General features: G+C 33.9%; 1 protein-coding gene across 1 annotated transcript; it reads right to left on the bottom strand.

Annotated features, from left to right (window-relative positions):
- Nucleotides 1–9464: 9464 nt before the first annotated feature.
- LOC132163301 (squamosa promoter-binding-like protein 7) lies at nucleotides 9465–15363 on the bottom strand. Its single transcript, XM_059573578.1, has 4 exons — nucleotides 14366–15363; nucleotides 14070–14188; nucleotides 10236–10416; nucleotides 9465–9960 (listed from the first exon to the last, which is right to left on the bottom strand). The coding sequence occupies exons 1-4, from the start codon at nucleotides 15058–15060 to the stop codon at nucleotides 9702–9704; spliced, it is 1254 nt and encodes a 417-aa protein (XP_059429561.1). The 5' UTR covers nucleotides 15061–15363; the 3' UTR covers nucleotides 9465–9701.
- Between the last annotated feature and the right edge of the window lie 700 nt (nucleotides 15364–16063).

Genomic DNA, 16063 nt, shown 5'->3' with positions numbered 1-16063 from the left:
GACCTTAGGCTATCTGCTCAAAATGACAATTTTTCTACAAGCTCCAAGCTCCAACCAGTCACTTTATAAGAAGACTTCTGAAACCTATACATTTAATTAAATACTCTACTTAAGAAAAAATCTCATAGAACATTAGATAGGCTAATGAGCTTGCACCAAAATTTCCTAGTATATTTTTTTCATGCCATAACAAATAGAATTCAATGGCTAGCAGCATGCTCAGCCTAGTAATTAGACTTAGGAGAGGGACTTCCCCTTACCTTACCAATAGGCCCCAACCACTCTAGCAGAGTTGGGACACCTCATTAAAATTCAGACAACAAATAAAAGATATTAAGGAACCTTAAATTTTAAGGTACTTGAGCAAATAGGACCTGCCATCTAATTTGTCGGGAAACTTGCCCTAGCACCTTAGGACTTAGGATCTCTTCTCTTATTTATTGCATTCCATCCTAACTAGGATTTTCTAGGATGATTATATTTTAATTGTACAATAAGATTTTCCAGAATTTTCCAGGATGTCATTTACTAAAATTTATATTTATATTTGGATTTTCCAGGATGCCATGCACTAAAATTTTGTGCAGGCTATGCAACCCTAGCTATTGTGACACAATAACTCATGATAAAGCCTTTTTCTTTTTCTTTTTCTTTTTCTTTTCTCTTCTTTTTTTTTTTTTGGGGAGGGGGGGAATAATTGAGTAACTTTTATGGCGCACAAACAAACACATTACAATAACTCATGATGAAGCCTAAGAACATAACAATCATTGCACAACCCCTAAATCAATTACACTTTATCATGCATTCATGTTGATGACGATGACATTTTCCTTTCTTTCCCTTTTTTTTTTTTAAAAAAAAAAAAAAAAATTCTTTTTTTAATTTTTAATTTTTTTATTTTTGCAAAGTAGTCATTAATCATTATCACCTTTATGCTAATAACTAATTAATAAGAGTTTTTTTTTTTTTTTTGTAGCCAAGTAGTCATTGTCAGTTTATCACCTTTATGCTAATAACCAATTAATAAGAGAGTTTGTTTAATAAAAAATTTTAGACTGTTTTTATTTTATTTTTGGTTGTAATATGATACAAAAGTTAAAAATAAATAAATAAAATAAATGTTTTGAATTATTTGTTAATGTTTTTACCCATAATCATAATTTGCAATTAGTGTTCGTTTGGGTGGGAAAAAAACCTCAATTTATTATTAAATTATTTTTTTAGATAATATAATCTAGCTCTGCCTTTTTAGGTTGTTCTTAGGTGCGTTTGGGATTGTAATTTCACAAGAATAATCTCATTTTTAAAAGATATCACAATACGTAAGAAGTTTGGCATTACAATTTAAAAAGCACTTAATTTAAAATACGACAAAAAAAAAATGTGATTTCTATAAGCAGGCTAGAGGTGCTTATTTGAAAATGCACGAATTTAAACTAAAATCACGATTACTCATAACAAATATTTAATAAAAATTTACTTTTTAACATGTTTTATCATACACCTTTGCAATTTTAAAAAACAGTCATTTCAAAAATGTAATTTTTAAAAACCCACATATTAAAATCACAATTTCAAACAGACCCTAAAAATAAAACAGGACTTATAATTACTTTAGCATGCATTAATCATAATGATGACAAGAAGGTTAGTCATTCAATTCCCTTAATTATTCTTATTAATAAGCAATTTTATTGAACTAAATCAGATGATTTTGACATATAATCAATCGACAATTAAAAAGCTGATGATGGTGAAATATGATGTTTATTTTGTTGTTATATATTGATCGCTGTCAGTCGATTAGTTCACAGAAAATCATGGATGCTAGTGACTAAGCTTCCTTTTCTTGATTAGGAAGCCTCCATGCACCTTCCAGGAAACTTATTGTGGGCCATCTCTTTTTCACTTTACTGGTGTTTTTTTTTTTTTTTTTAATGTCGTTTTTTGCTTCCAAGGAAGCATCCTTAGGCTTTGTTTGGTTCTCAGGAAGAAGAAACTAAATAACAAACAAGAAAATTTGGCTTCTTTTGTGGTTAATTTTTATTCATTTCATCGTACGTTTTGATTCTTGAAATAACACAGTAGTCGTTTTGGTTTATACTAATAAAATATAAATATTTAAGCTTTTAAAATAAATAATTATTTAACATGTTAGCAGAGCAAAAGTTTTGAACGTGGCTGGGTTTGTTGGAGATAGTCGTAATAGAAGTTGGAGAGGATAGTTATGTGGGTAATGTACGATTAGTGGTAGTAACGGTTAATAATTGTTGTGGTTTTATAATCGGTTGATCTTGCCCAAAGAGAGCAAGGGGTGAAAAAAGTTTGTGTTTGGATTGTGGTTATTTTCACCCTAAGTGAAGATTATCTAGACTATTGTATTGTTTACTCCCTTGTAATTCATTTACTTTGGTTGCGACGACATATCAATTGGTATCATAGCATAGCATAGCTACAAAAAAGGAAATAATAGAAAAAATTGAAGCCGATATGGGAAAAGTGAGGGAAGGACAACACCTACCGGAAACAAGTGCCAACTTCTTTGTTGAATGCAAGCAACAACTAGAAGACACCCTAGGAGAAATCATTGAGCTTTTGAAAAAATAACTAAAAAGAAGGGGGGAAAATACATTTTTGCCCTCTAAACTATCACATATTTCGCACTTACACCTCTAAATTTTAAAAAGTGATATCAGGCCCTCCCATATTACCGTGTCAAATTAAATACTTTTGCATTTTTATCTCCAAAATACCCTTAAGTGTATCAAAAAATTAAACCAACAACAAAAAAAACTAAAAAAAAAAACACTAAAAAGGGGTGGCCCTTTATTTTTAATTTTATTTATTAATAACTTCAAGTATATTTTGATGAGAAAAATGCAAAAATGTCTAATTTGACATGCAAAGATGATATGTGGGGGCATGGATGTCACTTTTTAAAGTTTATAGACATAATTGTAAAATATGTGTTAATTTAAGGAGCTAAAGTATATTTTTCCAAAAAACAAAAATAATAAAAGAAAAGAAAATAAATGGTTTTATCCAAGCAATTTGACTATGGTGGGCTATTTCATGGACTCAGTGGGGCCTCCACTTCACCCATGACTTACACTAGCAGCCACCTGTCCGGGTCTAGATCCTTGGATCGGGTCAAACCGTCAAGGCTCAAACGGGTAGTCTTATTGATCCCTCAATTTCTCAAGTTTTTAGATGATTAGGAAGATTAATGTCGGTTGACCGACAAAATTAAAAATCAAAGTAAAGTGTTGATGTTTCTGAGTCACGCAAGTATATATTTCGGTGCCTCTGTTTTTAATGCACTATGAAAGTGACCCAACAAAACAATCCCATTATCGAATCTAGAAATGTTTGGAGAAGTGTCTCTTTCTTCCACCCTTTGCCCCAATGTTCTGTCCCCCATGCAATGGCAACCTAAGTCTAAGTAATCCATCAATTTTTTTTTTTTTTTTTCTTCTTACTATTAGTGGCGGTGATTTAGTAGTCTCAAAGAAATTTTTAAAGTGGTTGACCATATATTAGGATTAGAGTTCGACTCCTGAAATGGGAATCCCCAATCATATTAGCTAATATTAGTCGCTTTTGAGTCCTATTGATGCCTTAATGAGATTGGGTCAGGCTATGAATACCCTGATAGGATTGAGTTTGGATATGACTTAGTCAGACGTGCATGAGCACATGTGGTTCCCACTGTCTACGCCCTATTAGCTACTATTAGCCGCTTTGAGTCCTATTGATACCCTTATGGGGTTGGGTCAAGTTATGAATGCCCTGATAGGATTGTGTTAGGCTATGACTTAGTCAAACTTGTATAAGTTGTATGAGTGCTTGTATTTCCCATTGTCTACGCCCCTCCCGTGCGACTCCCAGTGAGCAAGTGCTACTATGGTCAAGCCCAACTATAATAACTATACTTTTTTTCTTTTTCTTTTTTTTTCTTTTCTTTTTTTGTAAATTTTTGTTTAGTTTCCTTAATTATATTCGTACTTGTACCACGAGCATTGGCTTCTCTATTTGGATCCGAATCCCTCCAATTGGGGAGAAATTAGTGATTCTCTAATTGTTAATCGTGACCCTTCATTTTAAATCTAATAGTCTATAAAATCATTAAAATCTCAATAAAACAAAAACCAGCATTTAATGTCTCGGTTATACAAAAGCAGTTAGCATTTTATAGACCATTAAATTTAAAATGAAGGGCTGCGATTAACAATTGTAGAATCTCCAATTTCTCCCCAATTGGAGGGGATCTCAATCTTCTCTATTCTCCATTTCTATCTAAAATTTGGATAGAATCCATTGAGCCTATATACATTGACTTATCTATTCTCAATCTAAACTAACATTGAGAGCTACCACACTTATTCAAATTTGGAGAATCATTGTATCTCACTCTAACGTTTTTTCTTTAGATCTCTTTTGAATAAAGAAAGAATAGATGATCAAATGCGGAGTATATTTAAAAAAACCTTAGCAAAAATAGAAAGCCAATATTAGTGCTCTTATACCCCCTTGAAAAGCTTTTGAGGGATCATGTTTTTATAATTGAAATCGAGACTACTAAAGCAGGGATATATTGCTAGTTGTTGATTAGCTTTTGCTTGATCTCCTTGTTTGATTGGTGAACAAATATATTAATAAAAGTTTCTTAAGCTTAATTAATTGTAACAACAATTCCTATGTTTAAAATGGAGGGAATTGTAATTTCAAACTATTTTCGTTCATTATTCCTTGTAACTATTTTTTCATGTGTCTAAAATATTGCAATTCTTAGAAGAAATATACGAAATACAAAAGACAAAAACAATTTGAGAAGCAATAAGAATGTTAGAAACACAAGTTGGGACATTTTCTGAGTGAAAAATGGGGAATCAAGACATAAGTTGTCGCTCGCTCTCTCTAGAACGACTTTTGATTTGAAAATGATGAATTTAATCATTTATTTAATATTCTAACATGCTCAACTCTCAAAACCTCAATTCCATATATCGGTCCAAAACACTCATGAGGATCATTTTCTCCTCATTAGTCCAAGGCCAACTTTGAGGGATTGGTATTGCATGGGATGCAATAAATTTTTAACTGCCACTTATGAGAGAGATAGAGAGAGAGAGAGAGCCATTAGAACAAATGCTCCTCTCATTCAATCGTTTCTCCGAATAAGTCTTTTTTTTTTTTAAACATTTGAAAGGATTACAGTCATCTTCACGTCTCAACGTGACTTTGTCACTGCTTCAAAATACCTTGTTGAGGATCGACCACCCCACAAAACTATCTAACTCTTTTCTTTTCTTTTTTTAAACATTGTTGGCACAATATGAACCCTTAAATTAATTTAATAAAAAGAAAGGTTAAAAAATAATTAATTTATCCCATACAATACAATACCAAAGCCTAGGTATAGGTATAATATTGTATTATTGGCTATATACGTATATTATAGATATGGGCCCCATCCTTGTGGCACTATTCATTCACCTTACTTTTCAAACCCTGCACGTGGAGGGTTTCTTTTGGTTTGTCAGTAGCTTCATATGTGGGCCCTCAATCTGATTCAGGAATGATATGTTGCTGCACCTTCACGTGCACTGCACGTGAATTACCAAATCACAGTCCCCCTCTGCTCCCAGGTGGGGACCCGTTTTAATTCCCATCAACTTTGTCCAAGTATTAAAGTGTGTTCGATTTTTCGATTTTGTTGACTAAACACAAGCATATATCATGTTTGGGAATGTATTTATAAAATATAGCTGTTATTTTCACCCAAGAGGCAAAAGGGTGTATTTAGAGGTCGGATTGTGATTTTATCAAACAATTGAGTATGTTTGATAACAAGACTAAACTTTTCAAACTGGATGTTTTAAAATGACTAAGCCAGAAGTACGATCAATGTGTGATATAATATGGTATGATTAGAAAAATAAAATGGTATGATTAGATTAGTATTTGTGCACAAAAATATGTGTTAGTTGCTATACCTTTAAGCAAATAATTAATGTTAAGTTGATGCCTCCCAACTTGTATCAAGATATGTAAAACATAAAAGGGTGCACCCTCAACGAAGGTAATTCATGAATATGGATTATTTGGTGCTATCTAAAAAGCATTTAACTCTTCAAATAAATGGTTATTTCATGGAAATAATAATAATAATTATTATTATTAGCAGAGGGATATATTATTAGTTGTGAAGGTGCATGTACGAACTTTCACCTGAACAAGTGGAATATCAAAAAGGGACAATTATTGATACCATAGAAAGTACAATAAATTATTTTGGGGGAGAAAGACAAGGCCAAAAGGTATCTTAAGGTAACATGATGATTGAACAAAGATACAAAGCCGCATAGTTGCATGAAAATTATGAGGAAATAAATAAAATAAATTTAATTACAATAAAAATTGTACAAAGAGAGTGAGAGACAACATTATTAGAGAGTCCCATCCCATGATTGGATTAGGAATAAGTCCACGAGGTCTTTTCAAGATCCAAGTCATATGAAAGGACAAGTTTTTGTGTTAAAGAAAGGAGAGTTGCTTATCACCTTTTCAACATCATATTTAGTTCACAATCATTAGCTTAAACCCTCGAAGATTTTACATTTTCAATCAACTTTGAGGTGTTTTCAATTCATTATTGAGCCTTTGATCATTATGGATTGAAAAGGAGCTAGCCTCTTTAGAGAAGTTGGATTGAAAGGAGAAATCAACTTTTCTCTAATTTCAATCAACTCAAATCTACATATTTCTCATTTCTCATGACCGACACAATTTGTCAATTTCTTATCATGTTTATTGAGGTCAGGGGCGGAACTATGTATATGGGCTTGGTGAAGCCCCCAAGCCCCATGTTTCTCCAAACTTTTATAATTTTTTTTAAAAAAAATTAGAATATGCCCTTCTCCCCCCAATTTTTATTTTTTTATTTTTTTACTTTTGCCCCCTAAATTATAAATGCTAGTTCTACCCTGATTGAAGTGGTTCGACCACTCCAAATGATTAGATTGCAGTCTCATTTGGCTATTTGGAAGTTGTCAAACTATAAGCGACATCTGATGGTCATAAGGTAATTCAACCACCCTATTAATTCTTTTATATTTAAATTTTATGTTTTTTTTTTTATATATATATATATTTTATTATAGGTGACATATCACAATATAATTGGTGCTAACGTATCACTTTAACAGTTTTCGTCAACATTTTGGATGAAATATGGATGCAATGACCTATTTGTATTTTTTGCTTGCCAAAGCAATTTTATACGTTAGAGAAAACATAAGGACTTTTTTTTTTTTTGTTTACATATCCGTACAAGGGGAGGGAGGCTAATAATTATCCGCAAGCCATGTTTAAATGATTTGCTTTGATTATCTACAACCACAACTGTTTAAATGATTTGAGTATAAATACATTGACAAATATTTCCTCCAAAATTTTCTAACCTAGTCTATTAAGCAAACATAGATAAAGGCATTATAGACACATGTTAGTTTAATAAATTGGATTAATTCCTCCCACCCACTTTGAATGAAAACTTTATCCATATATTTATACTCAAATCATGTATTTCGGAAAAATTTATCCTAAAAACATTCACAATTCGATGTTTAGAAAGTATTCTTCCAATCTATACCACTTGATCTGTTTAGAGAAGTTACATAAAATTTATAAAGGCTATGTTAGGACCATATATATATATATATATATATATATAGAGGCAACCTACTTTATAGCCCCCTCAAAAAAAATTAAGGGTTAAATGAATAATTGATATGTGTAGTTTTCCTCTTTAACAAAAGGGTTAAATACAAAAGTGGTCCATGCGCTTTTAGACTGTCAGTCCTTGAATTTTTAGAAGTGATAAAATTAGTCCTTATATTTTATGATAGTTTAAAATCAATTCTTCTTTTCATTTTCATTAGTAGGCCATTTTGCCACGTGTAAAAAAAAAAAAGTCAATTGGTCCAATCACCTTATACCACGTATACTATTTCCACATAATCATTGTCCTATAATTATTAAATATTGTCAAATCAGTTTTTCATCTAGTTCCCTAACTTCACGTCAGCACCAGGACATCACCAATTTTAAAAACTCCTCTACTGTTGATATTTTCGTTTGAAGTGGCCCCAAAACTAATTTGGTATGACTATGCAGAAGTGACCCTTAAAAAAAAAATCCTATTTCTTCCCTTGGGGTATATTAATTCTCCTGACAGAAACGTGTCTCACATTGTTTAATATTCTTCTGCTTTATAACAAATTTCTACACAATGAGAAATTTTGTCATTTAATTCTAATCCCTATAAGAATCTGGCTTTTGTTGGAGAGAGAGGGAGAGAGAGAGAGAGAGAGAGAGTGTGTACAATCCATTGGCAAAAAAAACTGTATCCACTTTCCAGGCCTATAGCATTCACAATTTTGCGTAGGGTTTGGAGCTAAGGGAACACCAAGACAGCTAAGTCTATTGCAATCATAAAGGCGGAAGTGGAATCTTCTACCAAATTTGTTTCAAAGGACTTTCCTCTCATTTTTGAGGCATGCACCCAGTGAAAGAAACTTGTCTGGCACAAAACTTTGAAATAATGAGAGCTTTGCTTTGTCTTTAGCATTTCTTTGTAACTTTGAGGAGCCTTTTCACATGCTGCACTTCATTGTATGGTGACTTGACCTGCAAAGATGCTCAATCATTAACTCTTATAATTTCATTTTTCTTTGTCTTTTTTTCTTTTCTTTTCTTTTCTTTTTTTTTAAATGAGAAAATCAACCAACCTTCCTGATTTGACTACTTAATTCCCTCCCTCCTGATTTCTGTTGTTCTTTTTCTTGTTTAAGCCAACTATTATTGTAAATTTTTTACCTCCTTTTCAGTATGCTTTGCTTTGAGTAATATTCCAATATCTCTGCTGCAGTCTTCCTCACTATTGGGAGCTATAAAAATTTACCAACATCTTCTACTTTCTGGTTAAATTACTAGGGTGGTAAAAAAAAAGTACAAGCACTAGTCAAGTTTTATACCTACGACATCACATGGAGGTGCTTTTAGAAAGTGTTGCACAAAAGTAAACAAACATCTACTGATGTAGGGTTCTGTCGCATTATACTTGGTATTGTTTGTCAAATTCATGGCAATGTTCATAGGAAGAAAGCAAAAAGAATGCATTATTTAGCACCCGAAAGGGCCAAAAGCCATGAACACGGTTAGAATATTTAATTATATAATGATTAAATCAACCATTTTTTTATCGGCTTAAGCTTTTCAAATAAATGATGACTTAAGATATAATAAAAAAGAACGTCCTGACTTCAAACTTTAACTCCATGAACAATCGTGTAAAATGAAATCAAAAAGTACACATTTTTAGTCTTAAATATACAAACACATCTTCTCTTATACGATCTTATAGTTGTGGCTGCATGCATGAGTAGATGGGGTTTATGCAGTAAGAGACTTTCTTCCAAATGGATTATAAATGATATTATTCTTTACACAATATCCTAACTGATTGATGAAATTATGAAACTTATGAAGCAAAACAAATGATCACATGAATTATACAGCTTGAAAAACTATCATCCTACAAGTCTATATGTCCTCACACTGAAAGATACAGTTAAATAACTACTTAAAAAGAGGGAAAATAAAATTTAAAAAAAAAAAAAAGAGAAAAAGAAAAATCAGATTTCATGGGCTCCATGAAAGGAGTTCCATAGATCAGAACACTCTTCTTCCTCCTCCTTACTCTTCCCCCTCACAGACAGTAATCCAAATGCCGAGCTAGAAGCCTGCATGAGATCTAGTGTCAACTGGGTGTCACTTTCATGGTATCTATTCCAACTATGTGGCTCGGGAAACATTTGGTGCTGGTTGGGCATGACACAGTTTGATCGTCGTTGAGCCTCACCTAGATCCTCCATTCCATGGCTTTCTGTATACCTGTCAGAATATTTGATTAAATGATTAAATTTATTATTTTCTGTTAAGTTTTCGAAATAAATGATAATTTAACATGGTATCAGAACAAAAAGTCTTGAATTAAAACATTATCGTTATCATTCACCTCCTATTTCATTAAAGATTCTACATTTTGAGCTCAGGGAGATCAATTTGAGCTCACATGTAAGGAGGAGTATTAGAATATTGATTAAATAATTAAATTTACTATTTTTTATAAGCTTAAGCTTTTAAGATGAATGGTAATTTAACAATACCGGTCTCGATCCAAAATGAGCTGCCCCGCCATGATGGCTGCACGATGCTCTGCTATCAACTCACGAAGTGCTGCACTAGATCTTGAGGAGATATCGGGTGGAGAAACCCAAGAATCGGTCTTGGATGACAGAAGAGAGAGAGCACGTCCTGTCGGTGATGATAAGTACGGAAATCCCCCACCTATAAACAAATTTACATCATGTTCACCTTTATTTTCAATTACATGATTCATATTCATGTTAACTCCCAACTATTGCAAATACATATGATGCATAAGTAGGTTAGAAGTGCACATGCAAGAAGCTTAGCATGACTTGTAGGTGCATGCATGGCATCATTTTCCATTGCCTATTGCAAACACGCCAAATTCTACTTGGGGCCTGTTTGGAATTGAGTTTGAAGAGTTTAAAAGTGCTTTTAACACTCAAAAAGTCCGTTAGAAGAAAAAAGTACTCGTTTGGTAAAAAATTTAAAAACACTTTTAAATGTCCAAAAAGCCTAAAAATGGCCAAACTGCACTTTTGGCAAAAGCTTACAACTTGAACTTTTGCCCAAAAGCTATTTTTAACTTAAAAGCTCTATTTCTCAAACGCAATCCCAAACAAGCTCTTACTCCCAAGCACTTATTCTCTGATGTGACTGTGAAAATCACTATTAGATTTTGAACGAGTTAACCTGTGTATGATATATCAATGGTGATTTTCACTGCCACATTAGGAAATAAGAACAATTTAGGTACTCAATGGAATAGTAAGCATCATATATTTCCCTCAAATTTATGTAGGTATGATTGATAAATTTAAGTAGTCATGATCTATGTTTGGCACAAATGCAATTTTGTAGTTTGAAACAATGAAGTATATAATCTTATAACAAGTTTGTGTTCAAGGTATCCCGTTAAGAGGGAATATATGAATAAGGAATGGAAAATGCTCGGGATACTAAAGCTTTTACTACAATTCTCATACAAACTCGTTTGACTGTCCATAAAAGGTGAAATGGCGTGGATTGTTGCATCAGTTTGCAGCAAAAGTTATAGTATCCCTAGTAGCACTCATTGCATATATAACGTTTACAACGTCTAGGAAACATATGTGTTGTATCAATAATGTTTACTGGACTGGATATTGAATTCACAAAATGCAGCTATATGTGTACATGAAAACGTTATCAGCAAAGCTTCTTTCTCTGTACAGTTTAGTTCAGTAGTTTCACACCATGTCTCCATGTGTTAAGTGTTTAATCTCAAACCATGTTAACAAAACAATGCCCTATCCTGAATTTAGTTTAAGATTTGAAGGAGAAGAAAAAAAAAACATGCATTAGGAGTGTCTGAGCAAATGCATTAGGAGCGTCGCAGCAAATTTTACAACTTAAGAATAATTTGAAACATGAATGTTTGGTTGAAGAACCATTAAGGTTGCAAACTTTGTCAAAACTATCCAAATCTCCTAAAAGTTTTACCAGCATTTAGAAACATACTCAGTGAAAGCACTGTGAATCATCAACTTTCTACGTGGTGGAAATTAAATCATTTAGAAACTGACGTGCAGAACAGGTTTCCATGATGAAAAAGAGGAGAGTTAAATATTGTCACAATATTGAGAAATGCTTGAGGTATATAACTTTTAATGCAAAATCATTTAGAAACTAACGTGATAGTCCATCTTTATAAGCACAACAAAGTACAAATAAATAAATTTTTCAAATATACAGTGTAAAGGAAAAGGGAAGCGTTCTTTCTACTCCGTCGACTGGCCAGAAAAAGAACGGTTAAAGCAACACATATAAAAACGGATTTAGAACGTTTTGTTAGAATATAAATTAAATGATCAAATTAACCATTTTCCTATAAACTTGAGCTTTTGGAATAAGTTCCAATTGCTATCCAATCTTCTTATTATAATCAATACGAATTCGAGAGCTCAACATGGATTATACAACATAATTATAAACAAAAAAGCATGAAACGAATCATACCAAAGAAATAGATCTGATTAGTGGCATGCAATAATAATCTATTTGTATAACAAGCACCATGAATACTAACATTAGAGTTAAGCACATGACAAATATGCAAAATGGGAGTCACAAATACCACACATGGGCCGATGTGATAGTGCTCACCAATCCTTAATATTTTGTTCATTAACAACGGTTGATCTTACCATATCAACTCAATAGGATGGAAGTGAATTGAGAGTGTCATATGTAGTATTACTCTTTTATTCAGACGTATCATATATGTGTCAAAAAAGAATTTAAAAGTCAATACAGTGCCGAACAAAGAATTTTTATGAGGAATGCTATTTGGTTACTTTATTTGTATGATTCAGTCTAATTACAAAAATCTCTTTGGCCAAACAAAGTTAATTTTCTTCTGGTCTTTCCTTTGTAACCAAGATACCTTTATTTGACAAGTGCTAACCCTCTAAACTAAAATATTTGAGAGCTATAAAATATAGACTCCAGAGACAAGCAGAAATGTGATCTTCAATGAACTCCAAACCCTAAGCATCATAGGATCACTAACAGATTCTTATTCTTCATTTTAACAATTAGGCAAGTGAGATTACTGTTTGGCAAGAAAATTAAGCATCCCACCACATGATGAGATGACAAAACTTGAACTATTTAATTAAAAATAATTAGGTACGTACCTGTGAAATCTAGAAAATTTATATTTAAAATGATATGATTTCTTTCATTTATTAAAAACTGTGCTTTTATCGTTTTGCTAGTCCTACTTAAATTAGAATTGTGGAATAATTATATGCAATATTCTATTTATGTTTAGTCTCTTCATATGATCAAATAAGTAGGTCAACAACATGAGGAATAATCTGTTAAATCTAATTTCCGATCGCTTGGAAGGAATAAACGAAACATAAGCTTTTAGAACAAATAGTGATTTAAAATATTATCAAAGGAAAGATCTTGAGTTTGAACTTCGTTTTTGTTATTCACTTCTCATTTCAATTAAATATTTTGTGTGTTTGACTCACTTATTAAGGGAAATTTAAGCCCACACGTAAAGGAGGGTATTAAAGTGTTTAATTAAATTATTACATTTACTCTTTCCTATTAACTTATCATCTTCTTTCAGATAATGCATATCGAATTAATGATGCGTTATTAAGTTACTTTCAATTTTGCCCACAAAATATGTCCTTGGCTAGAACTTTGAGATACTACTATTGTATTTCCAAGATGGGCTTGAAAATGTGCCACATAAATTTTTGTAACAAAAGAAACATAAAATCACATACAAATTACTAAGATGCATGTGAAAAAATTAGATGGGCAAGCTTCATAACTAAATTTCTACATGATGCACGCTTATATAAATAGAAATAGTACACATACTCTCTAGTGCTCAATCTCTAACATAGCTATGAAAATCACCGTTAGATTCGACATTTAATCGTAATTTTCACTGACACGATAGAGAGCAATCAGTATGTGTAGCACTCCAATATGTAAAAGGGATTCATTTCAGCAGCAACTTGATGGATGAATATTGTTGGGCCTTAAATAGACAGTATGCCTGAGAATATATAATAAGAACTGTGAAGTCTGAACCCTGATGCTTTTTTCTTGGGATTCACCCCCAAGGCAAAAACTTTGCCCTAGCTAGACAAATCTAAATATGCAAAGGTACGCATCTTTCTGAAAAAACCCATTCCAGATTTCCACTCCTATCAAAATGTAAATTTAGCTAGAGTCGAATGATTATATATGGTACAATCCTATCAAAAGAACCTTTTTTTTAATTTTTTTTTTATAAAAAAACCAAAAGGGGACAAAATTGACTAAAACATGTCTCTATATACCTTGAGAAGTGTTCCTTGTAGCAGAATCATGAGCGCTCTTCCTTCTTCGCTCGTTGTGCCCCGCTAATCTCCTCCTGCAGCTCCTCTTCGAATCGTCGAATTCTGACACCGCATGAAACCTGCATTCATTTCACATGAAATAAACACAAAGAAAAAAATAAAAACAGACCCACTAACAGTAAGATTAATGTACACGTATGAAATGTCGTGAAAGTGAAAATTAGCGTCGGAAAAAACCGACTCGTCTTTCAGGTGTAGGGTAATTGATAATTGTTGAGGGTCTAATTTGATAATACCTGCTACACTGCTGACAGAAGCGCTGCTCTAACCCTAAAACGACGACCCTGGGAGCTTTTGAGTGCATTTCACAGACCTTGTGCCTCCGGTGATAGTCCTTGGCGTTGAGAAGTGGGACGTGGCACCCCTCCACCTGGCATCTCGGAACCGTCGCCGGCAACGGCGAGGAAGAGGAGGAAGGCCCACCACCGCCACCTCTATGATCAGTGGTGGTGGGGATTGGGGGGGTGGTGTAGGGTTTGCCTCTCTTGCCTATAGATGATGACCTAGACACGTGGCGATCACCCAGAGGGGTAGCGTCCTCAAAGTAGTGCCTCTTCCCCAGATTCAAGCACATAAGGTGTGGGTCAGGGTGGCGCTGGGACCCATCTGCGGCGCCGTAGAGGGAGCCTTGCTGCTCCTGCTGGTAGTGCAATTGCTGGTGGTGCACGCCAATATCTGCTCCGCCACCGTGGTGGTGAAATAAAAATGGCGCGTGCGCCGCACTACCCTCCTCGTGCGTGGCGGTGGAACTCCCCGCCGTGATGGTGGCGGTGGTGGCTGTCGTCGTGTACAGGGTGTTGCTACTATTATTCCCCCCCCAATCCAACCTTGAAGTACTGAGCTCCCAGATATCCCACCCAATATTCCCGTTATTACTATTCTGCCCCCTGTTACCGTTGCTCTGACCGAACATGTTCCCGCCAATCTCCATTTTCCCGTTTTTTTTTTTTTTTTTTTTTGAAGCAGAAGAAGAGAGAAGAAAGAAGAAGAAGAAGAAGAGATATTTGTTTGAGACAGACAGACAGAAGAGTCTCTCTGGTTTCTTTGTTCCACTCCAATGGGGTTAAAACCCTTGAGAGAAAAGCTGCAAATGTGCAGAGAGGAGAGAGCAACTAATAGAGGGTGTGGGGAAGACAGCAGCAGTGTCACGTGAGATGCAGGTATGGCACGTGCAAAGAGCGAAAGGTGGGACCCATCCCTCTAAAGAGAGAAGGGGGTGGAGTGATAAGACTCGATAGGGTCAGAGACCAGTTAGATATCAGTGGGCTGAGAGATGAGAGGCTTCTGCTCTCTTTTTTTCTCTTTTTCAATCATGGACGCAATGCCCTCGCTTTCCCCACGCGCACTTCACTACCTCGTGTGCCTCACTGCCCCGTTGTCGCTAATTCCGCATGCATTTCCCACGTAAACTCGCGTACAAACCTCCCGTTTTGACGTCACGCGTACGGTTTAACATGCAAGATTTGGGAGCGTGTCTTCGACGCGTTCTCTTCGGCCGTGACTCTCATATTCCTCAAATATATGCAAAATCCATATAGAATCCCCTGTCTAGTTCAGAATTTTTAACTTTATTGCTGTTATTATTACAATGTTTTGAGCATATTTAAGCAATCAGAAATTATAAGTATTTTTCTCGTGCTATTTTAGTTTGAAGTAGATATTATTTTTTTTATAAAATAAATAAATAAATAAGTTTTTCTTATTTCTCACTTTCTATTTTTAGAAAATAATATTCATCCAAAACAAGAAAAACACCAGAGAAGCAGCACATAGTATTCCTCTTTGAAAAATGCTTATATCGTCTCAAACGATTAGAGAATATATCTCAAAAAGTGAAGGTTATTACATTGAATCTTTCTCCCCAATAATTCCTTTTGTTTGGACAAGTAAAAAACTATATATGCTTATGTCGAAATGGATAGGGTTTTCTTCTA

This window comes from Corylus avellana, chromosome ca1 (genome assembly GCF_901000735.1).
Source record: "Corylus avellana chromosome ca1, CavTom2PMs-1.0".
Classification (NCBI taxonomy): domain Eukaryota; kingdom Viridiplantae; phylum Streptophyta; class Magnoliopsida; order Fagales; family Betulaceae; genus Corylus; species Corylus avellana.
The sequence above is the reverse complement of the archived record's forward strand: the minus strand, read 5'-3'. Positions and strand labels throughout refer to the sequence as shown.

Coding starts and splice junctions, on each gene's coding strand:
- LOC132163301 (XM_059573578.1), bottom strand. CDS start 15,060: ATGGAGATTGGCGGGAACATGTTCGGTCAGAGCAACGGTAACAGGGGG. Junction 14,189..14,365: donor TTCTGTCAGCAGTGTAGCAG/GTATTATCAAAT, acceptor AAATGAATGCAG/GTTTCATGCGGTGTCAGAAT. Junction 10,417..14,069: donor TACAAGGAACACTTCTCAAG/GTATATAGAGAC, acceptor ATTTGTTTATAG/GTGGGGGATTTCCGTACTTA.